The following is a 9,425-nucleotide window of genomic DNA, read 5'->3' on the forward strand; positions in this document are numbered from 1 at the left end:
TACAAAGTTTAATATCTTTTTGGTCTTTAATTTTTTAAAATTTATGTTTTTAATTCTTAAATTTTTTAATTATATTTTCAGTTCTTTAATTTTTTTTCGTTCTTACTTTAATATTTTTTAAGAGACTAAAACTAATTACATAAACAAAAGTTAACAGATTAGAAGTAAGTATAAAAAAGTTAAGGGACTAAAAATAAATAAAAGGAGCTATACTCCTAAAAACAAATTTTTTTAAAATTTTAAGGATTAAAAAAATAGTAAAAATATTATTATATATACATATATCTAAAAACAATATTCGCTTATTTAACAAATTATTGACATTATTAAATATACGATTTTATTTTCACATTTCATACTTCAATATTAGTGTTAATAATAATTTATACATTTTAAACAATGTAATTGCTTTTAACTTTAAATATAAATTGGTTTTAAGACAACAAACACTATTCTCGACATATAAAACCCCTGTACATTGTAGTAGTTCAAATATTACACAATTTCTTCTTCTTCTTTTTCTAAATCAAAACATATACTTTAATGTAAAATAACATAGTAACTTATATAATATATTTTTTTTGTATAGTACATTGTAGATAGAGATTTTTAAAAGAAATTAAATTAAAATAAATTTTATAAAGTATATTACAAAATATAAGATTTTTTGGTGAAAGAACTTTTAACATTTTTTAAAATATATTATAACTATGCGTGGCTTATTTAATACTTTCCCGAGCATCAGCCAAGTACACACCAGTATTTATACATACTACTAAAAACTTATACAATCCATCAAAATTGTATATATTTTAATGTCAAAAGACTTTTTAAAAAAGTTATAAAAAAATATCAATTAAATATCACTGTATTTTATTATCATCCTAAAAAATACTGATAATCCTGATTGAGTATTACAATATTTATTTTATTTAAAAATCTTGATTGTTGTTAAAAAAATAAAAATTTTCATTGAATACCAGACATTTTTTATAAAAACAAAATCCTTTAATATCTTAATAAAATTCACCATCCTAAATATATTCACCAATACTTATGATGCTGAAATATATAGAAATTTAAAATACCATTGAAACAAGGGCAATGTGATTATGTGAATGAATGTAAATTTATATATTATCAAACATCGGGGAGTGCCAAAGCATTCTATAAATGAAAGTTGCTAGCCTTCAAATAACATTCCTCTAGTCTAGAAACAATGGAAAAGTAACCAAAGATACTAACCCATACTACGACTAACCTAACTAATAACGAGAGAAAAGATTGCTAGCAACAACGAGATAATTACCACAAAACGATACAGAGCTACCTGACATGGCTTAAATTAATTTGATCACCCTAGCCATAGGAAGAAACAATTAAAAGCCATGGGGAATAGTACACCGAAAAGCACAAAGCAAGCACCCAGCTAAGAAATAAACAGCGAGAAAAAATATATACTTTTAGCTTCTCCAACGCTTCTTTCCACTCTTGAGCTCACTTGTGCCTTTGATGAACTTGGAAGTCTTGCCCTTGGCATTTTCTACCTCTCCTGCTCAAACATCAGAGTTCTCATTCTCGGAATATTTTCTCTTCAATAAACCAAATTTCACCTTGCCCGCACCATTAACATCAGTCTTTCCACCACTTTTGAAAGGTTTTCTTTTCGAAATGAGAGTCTTCAGGGTTTCTTGCTTGGATTTTCCACTTTTTGGAGTTTCTTGCTTAGACTTCGCAGAGGGTTTTGGCGTGCTAGTGTCATCATCCTTTGATTCACTTGTCTTGGAAGTATCAATGTTTTTGGATTTATTACTCATTTTTTTATCGGTGACAATAGATTTATTGCTACCACTTTTAGGAGCGCTGGCCTTAGATTTTCTACCAACTTCATCCTCAGGTTTGCTAATAGTCTTGGAATCTATGGATTTGTTGCCATCTTCGGACTTCTGGCTAGACTTCGTGGATGCACCCTTTGATCTACTGGATGTTGCTGCTCCACCGCTACAAATTGAAGCAAAAAATTTAGATATCAAACAAGAGGTGAAGCTGAAATAGAATAATTGATATTTACAAACCTTCTGGAAGAAGCATCCATCTTTCCTTGTTTGGTTGACTCACCAGCACTTCTTTTCCCTTTCTTCTTCGGTGGCCTGAATAGCATCAGAGAACAATGCAATGTAAACAAGACCAAATAAAGAGACAACTGGAAACCACACCATGTATGTCACAGCATCAAAGAGAATCACAAAATACAGCAATAAACACATGTGACATGTCCATTTGAATCCTTCAAAACAAAGGGAAAACATTAAATAATCTCTCTCTCTCTATATATATATATCAGTGCCAAAAAAGTTTCCATTAAATTAAAGAACACTAGCTGTTTATTTTTTTACAATATTTCTTATAGCACTCAACACAATTTATTAAATTCAACTGAAAATCCACAACCCTTACATGCTCTAGATTTCCAGTAGCTTCAATAATTAAAGGCCACAGGCATAATTGGAACATCAATAATACAATAAAGCAACAACACTGGACCTACCCGAAAGAGGGGGAAATTCAGAAATATGCTATAGGACAAATCATATCAAAAGCTCCAAATTAAGAGCACAGGCAAATCATCATTGACAAAATACACATTCGCAAAAAGAGTAGGTTCAGGTTTTGGGGTCATATATATCATGGTAGCTTTCTTTCAAACATGTATCCAACAAATAGTGACAAGCACAGAGATGTGACAACAGCCCCAACCAAGCCGAGAACACAAACAAACAAACTTTGTGCAAAAGGGCAACATCAAATATACACACACCCCATAAAAACATGCATGAAAAATATCGGATAATACAACAAAAGATGTAACTATAAAAAATGACATTAACAATATGCAGTACATACATATCAGTGGAAGCATCAAGATCTGTGTGATCACTTCGTTCCTCCTGTCCATAGAAATAGTTGCCATTAATTTAGACAGAGAAAATTTGGTGTTAAAAAGTACAAGGCACAGACCAACCTTATCTGCATCTGAGTCAGCTTCAATGACCTTCCATTTCTCCTTCACAAGATTTAATGTTTCTTCATCACCATCATCATACAAGACCTAAAATAGAGAACAGGTGTCAAAAGATAAAATAGGTTTTTTCTCACATGCTAATCTTCCTAGCTCATGAGAAAAGCACTAAAATGACTTTCTTTGTCATTGTTTGTGTTTTACTTTTATTTTCAAGAAAAACTTTTCCAATTACAACCTCCCCACCTATATATGAGACTCTTTTCCAAAAAAAGCGTTTGTCCCTTTACATAAGACCCTATTCAAATTGTTTTTTGCATTAATTATTTTTTTTTACCAAAATATTCTTAATAACTTTACAAATTTTGTGGTCAATAAACAAATATTTTAAATTCATAAGATAAACTCATTATCATTCTTGTGAGAATTCAAGATGATCAACACAAAATAATTAATCAGGTGAAAGGTAACTAGGTGCAAAGAGTTAGATAAACAGTCCAAATAATCTGAAGGGTAATTTTGGAAACTAATATAAATGATTAACAAATTTAATGTTACTAACCACATTAACAAACTTTCTTAATTCCCATTAATTAATTAAGACTTGAAAGGGTGTTTTATATGGGGATAGAGATACAATGTCCAGTGTTTATTTTTTTTCCTCAATTTAAAAATTTTGTTCTTCTTCTTTTCCTTAAAAAAAGGCTCAAACAAATGGGCCATAACAGTAGTACCAGTATGTTATATTTTTTTGCAAGTTGAAACAATACCTAAATGTACCCCTGCCTCCCTCCCCAACATTCCCAAAATCCAAATGTATGCCTAAGATATTATGCCATCCAGACATTCCAACAAATAGTTAAAGATGCTTAAGAAGGAACAACAATGCTAAAGAATAAAAGAATGCAAAGCTTTTAGTCAGTGATGGGAAGGGTAGAGAAAGGACTTAATACACTGTCAAATTACCTTGTGCTTCTTTTTGGCAGAATCAAAAGATACAATAACACCTTTGTAAAACCTGTAACAGATTATGTGTCAGTGAAAATATATAGTAAATATTTCTATTACATCAAAATGAACAGGCAAACTGATCAAAAATAGAATGTGCATGATGATATACCCTAGTTTAATTCCAGCTATTTCACATCAAAGCTTTCCAACACTAAATTTTACAGAAGGTACCTATTACAATTTATGAGAAGTAATTTGTGAAATTATGATAAGGCACAGTTTATCATAAACAATGTTGAAATAAATGCAGAAAAAAACATATAAACCAATAAGATACACAAAGATACATGTAGTAATTATAACTGTAATACACATAAATCAGATACATGTAGTAATCGTAACTGTAATACACATAATGCAAATATCATGAACACAACATTAGTCCACATTAAGAGGTCTAAACACATGTGTTCCAATGCACAGACAACCATATGTTCAAAACCTAGAGATTACAATTTAAAAGTAAATGCCAAACAGCACAAAGCAATTCCAGGCCGATTGTTAACCAAAATTCCAGTTACAGCATGTAAAAATTGAAGACATGCTAAGTACTTACTCATGATCATCAGGCCACCAAACTTTGACTTGTAAACCAACAAGGTTTTGACCATATTCCTTTGTACTAGACTCCTGATATAGCAACAAGATAATTAGTAATCAACGGGAGAAGACATAGAAAATTTTGGAATTAGAAAGACATATCTACATAGAGGATTTTCACTAAAGGAAAAGTTACCTAACGAATATATCTTGGAAGTTTCAATAATATAATTTAAAAATTCAGAGAGAACAGGATACGTGCATTTTCTTTTCCTGAACTGCGTTTCCTTTTCACATTTGTCTTGGGAGTATCCTCTGAATTTTCATTTTTAGTTGACTTTGTACCAGACCTCGGAGAAGAAACCATTTCCTAAATATTTAACAATGATTCCTTTAATACTTTACTTTTAAAAATAACAGACCAGCATAAAATCATTAATCATGTAGCAATAATGTTGATAAACAGTAGCAAAGAAGCAAGCACTGTATAAAGCACAAAAAGATACCTTGTCCAACTCCATAGCAGATGACTTTGCTACATCTGTTTCAGAGTTAGCTTTCCCCCGCCTTCCCTTTTTCTTGTCCTCCATCTGCCTTGAAGAGGATCCACCACTACCCTTTTTGTTTTCATCTAATTTCTTGGCTGAGTGCTTTTTAGCATCTGCATCATTAACTGCCCCACTTCCTTTTTTAACAGAATCCACCACACTAGCTTTTTTCACATCAGACTTCAGACCAAGTGCCTTTTTCACTGACTGCCTGACAGGTTTGGCATCTGAATCACTAGCTCCTCCGGACACCTTTGAAGCATCCTCAGCAGCCCCTTCTTTTATAGGTCCATCTTTCTTTTTTGTTCGTCCATGTTTCCTTGAAAGATTTTCATCATAGAGGCTCTCCCTTGGTGGAGAAGCAACAACTTCAGATTCACCGTTGCAAGCCTTTGGTGATGAAATCTTAGCATCGATTTCATTGTCATTCTCTGGAGGTCCTGCTGCTTCAACAGAATGATCCTCGTGAGGGGGACTGGGAACTTTCTTGTTGTTGCTTTCATGGTCAAGCATTTTCTCAGTTTCCCTTTCGTTAGCAGCAACATGACCCTTGGAAGGTTTTGCTGATTTAGTTGAAGAGCTTGATTTCTTTCGTCGTCTCTTGGTAGCTTGTTTTGGCTTTTGTTTACTATTGTCAACTTTTTCAGTGTCCAAATTATTATGCACCTCCTCACCAGATATATTCAAACCTTCAGAGTGATTAGAAAAATCAGCGTCCTCTTGTTTTTTAATGGACTTGGAATCAGCTAAAGCATTATCTTCTCCAACACATGCAACACCATTGCTCATTACCAACTTTGGAGATATACTCACACCAGTATTTTCTGGTTGAGAGGGCGCAACTTCCCTTGAATCCTTTTCAACCACCTGATCGAACCATAATCAACATGTTCCAGTGTTCAATCCTGGAAGATAAAAATCTAGAACCACAAGACACAGAAAAAACAGATGCATTAAAGTGGGGGCATACATGTGTTGACTCCTCTGGTGACTGTTTTGCTGAATCACTCTTATCTTCCTGAAAGAAGTCAAAAAAACAACAAAGAAAATTTCATGAACTTTCTCATCATCAATTGTTTCAAACATTAATTGACAAAAGACCAGCAGAAAACTGACCACAAGCTCACTAGTAACACATGTATCATTTTTCTCCAAGTCATCAGACGTATCTTGGCATATTGAAGCAAGTACTGCACTATAATCATCCACAGATATAGCCAAGGATTTCACTGCTTGAACCAAGTAGGGTTTAAGTTTGGTTGCACAGCATTCAATGACCCTCTCCCCCAACTTCTGGACTATTGGAAAAACTTCCTAGATCACAATAATTATCAACATCAAAACAATGACAAAATTTGGACAACAAAAACAAGGTTCAAGTTTAAAATCGCAATCTACTAGAGACAATGAAATTGTAACTGTCAAACTACAACCTCATTGTCTTTCTTAATGCTGGCCAGGAGTGGAGACAGCAGGTCTAAGGATATATCTTCACTTTCCTCTAGAACAAGGGTCATAATTGTTTCCATGGATGAAAAAACATTTTCTGGATGATGTTCCCTGAAATTTTATAATGGAGCTGGTTAGAACCATGCCCCCCACCCCCCACATTAAGCATTTCCAACTGTCTAAAAAAAATGCATTGGTATATATGTAACAACCATGTTGCACAGGTAAAAGTGTGAGTCTTGGGTTCAATACGATACACAAATACAACAGTATTAGTACATGCTTAAAAGGTATTAAGCACGAAAAAATAGAAACACATTTAACATAGTTCACACAGATAATGCAGTAAAAGATCAAAGTAATCAAATCATGTTGGAGGTAGTATTATAGACGACAAAGTATTTGAAGCCATGATGATGCGGAACTTTACTATAGTCTTACCTTATAGCTTTAAAGAAATGCTGAAACATCTCCAAAATCAGGGCATCACATTCAAGGTCCAGCATTACCACACATGATCTGACTTTCGCAACAGTTTCAAGAATTGAGGTCCTCTTTGCATATGATTGGCTTAACTTATCATGTAGATTTTCAAATGAAGATACTATTAATTGAAAGACCACCTGCAAGAAAATGTCATCTGTATATGATTGGCTTAACTTATCATGTAGATTTTCAAACGAAGATACTATTAATAGAAAGACCACCTGCAAGAAAATGTCATCTGTAAAATTCAATTGATTTACTGATGTCTTTCATAAAGGGTATGATAATAGTTAAGTCCATTCATATACTGTAGTAGAAAAAAATCGTGGACACCTTCATTTGATCATCATCATAAGGAGCTTCAGGTGCAGTGATTCTTGTTATTTCACTGACGCAAGAGGCAACTGCAATTTTGACATCGTCATCTGAGTGCCTTAAAAGTTTGTCTGTAATCAATGCTTTCAATGATGGAGAGAGTGCATTTCGCATAGAGTCATTAGGTGACTGTTCAACCCTTGATAGGCAACTCTCTACTTGCTGCAGTGCAAAGGAAAAAATAGTATGTAAATCACAAAAAGTGTGTTTAATACTTTGACCATCCATTTACTTGGGACTATGTTTAGACTTGCATAACTTTTATCAGAGAGGAACTTTTCAGCTTCACCTCACTTCAAAGTTCAAACTTGTATTTTAAATTTTTTAGATAAACAGTTGCCGGAATTCAGAGACATTATTTAAATCATAAAAACTCTCCATCACCTGTGAAGCTAAAGAGTGCCTACGTGAAAGCCTGACAGGAAGTGAAACAACGCTGGTCTTTCACACAACTTAGTAGTTATGCACACAACTGTAGTTTATAAATATATGCTAAATGACCCAACAAAACAGCAACACAATACAACAACAAAACAGAGAGGGCAATTAAAGTATGTAAAGAAGATGTAACAAAATCTCAAATCCAACACCCCACTACCCGAGATTGATGTGAGATCGGCAATGATATACAATATTTAGTAATTAGCATAAAATATGTATACATTAAAACAAATTCAGTTAGAAAAAGACAACCAGTTATAACACCTATCCCATCAATTGAGCTAGAAGAATAACAATTTGAAAACAAATATTGCATGTACTTTTTTTTTACACAGGAGCAACTTCTAGCTCCACTACACACTACAGAAAAATCAAAAATTGAAGGGAAAGGGCGTTATTACGTCGAGGAGTGGGAGGAGGTCCTCCACCGAGGAGAGAGGATCTAGGAGGAGCTTGTTACCGGCTTCCAGGAGTTGTTCTTCCAACTCTGTATCGGTAGACGCCATTGCCATCGGTTGTCTTGCTCTTCTACAACAGACTCACACCACTCTACTCTGCATCACTCCGTTGAGGCCATAAAAGTGCTCCAATTCAACCAATTTGAGAGGAACCAGAAGATTAGGGTTTTTCTCTATTTGTTTTTTCCTCCCCTTTTGCAGCACTAATGAACAACAGAGTTGAGTGAGTGAGTCACAGACAAAAACTAAGCATGTGTTCGTTCCTGTGAAAAAGAGTAGAAATGAATGAATACTACTAGACTAACATTTTCATACCCAAATTACTTTTTAAAAATGACGCAAAAAAGAGAAAGTAAGATATGTTCAAGGAGGAAAATAGATCCTTGTATCAGAGGGATATACTCAATGTATATGTAGAATTAATAAAACAAATATGTCTTGAAGCAAAAAAGAAAAACAAATATATCTGAAAAAGTGTATATATGTGTAATTAAAAATTAAAAAGTACATAGTAAAAAGAAGACAGTACATTCATTAATTAAAGATATTGATAATAATTTTAAAAAAAAGAAGATATTGATGATAAAAAAATTATATTCCTTTTACCCAGTTACATTATTATAGATTATGCATAATTGTATATTATAAATTTATTGTTTTTTATAATAAATATTTTTAAAACCTCATCTTTATTTATTGATCCGAGTAAAATGAACTTATTCTTAAAATGTATGTGTGCCATTAAAAATAAGTTTATGTATAAAAAAAAGTGTATATCGGTATGTATGTGTGTACTTAAAAAATGACATGTTGCAAAGGAATAAATTAATTTGTGTTATAATTAATAAAAATTTGATTATATTTATTCCTAATAGAATTTTTTTACTTTATTATTTATCATAAATAATTGTATATAATAAATTTATTAATTTTTATAATAAATACTTTAAAAGTCATGTTTCAAATAATTTCTAGTTAGTTAATAATTTAAAAATTTTACATTTACAATTTATAAACATTAAACTCACAAGAAAAATAAAATGTAGATACTAAAAAATAATTAAATGTGGGTTATATTTTGCTTATACTGTTTCAACT

The 9,425-nt window shown here is 32.3% G+C and overlaps 1 protein-coding gene across 2 annotated transcripts; it reads right to left on the minus strand.

Moving 5' to 3' along the window:
- Positions 1–1,090: 1,090 nt before the first annotated feature.
- On the minus strand, positions 1,091–8,655 carry LOC114414926 (nucleolar and coiled-body phosphoprotein 1-like). 2 transcript variants are annotated; one of them, XM_028379376.1, is made up of 14 exons: positions 8,271–8,655; positions 7,387–7,590; positions 7,009–7,274; positions 6,552–6,678; positions 6,235–6,432; positions 6,089–6,136; positions 5,077–5,985; positions 4,833–4,940; positions 4,587–4,660; positions 3,986–4,037; positions 3,023–3,109; positions 2,905–2,948; positions 2,076–2,150; positions 1,091–2,001 (listed from the first exon to the last, which is right to left on the minus strand). In XM_028379376.1, exons 1-14 carry the CDS (start codon positions 8,379–8,381, stop codon positions 1,557–1,559), a joined length of 2,748 nt encoding a protein of 915 aa, XP_028235177.1. In that variant the 5' UTR covers positions 8,382–8,655; the 3' UTR covers positions 1,091–1,556. The 2 variants fall into 2 exon arrangements, with proteins under 2 accessions (XP_028235177.1, XP_028235178.1); XM_028379377.1 differs by having other exon boundaries at positions 7,009–7,190; positions 8,271–8,652.
- Between the last annotated feature and the right edge of the window lie 770 nt (positions 8,656–9,425).

This window comes from Glycine soja, chromosome 6 (genome assembly GCF_004193775.1).
Source record: "Glycine soja cultivar W05 chromosome 6, ASM419377v2, whole genome shotgun sequence".
Lineage (NCBI taxonomy): Eukaryota > Viridiplantae > Streptophyta > Magnoliopsida > Fabales > Fabaceae > Glycine > Glycine soja.

Bases quoted from the DNA above. Each gene is read 5' to 3' on its own strand.
- LOC114414926 (XM_028379376.1), bottom strand. From the start codon at position 8,381: ATGGCAATGGCGTCTACCGATACAGAGTTGGAAGAACAACTCCTGGAA. The intron at 7,275-7,386 runs GTGTCCACGATT...ATTTTCTTGCAG, and splicing joins ATGATGATGATCAAATGAAG to GTGGTCTTTCTATTAATAGT. The intron at 6,433-6,551 runs GTTGTAGTTTGA...ATTGTGATCTAG, and splicing joins GCATTAAGAAAGACAATGAG to GAAGTTTTTCCAATAGTCCA.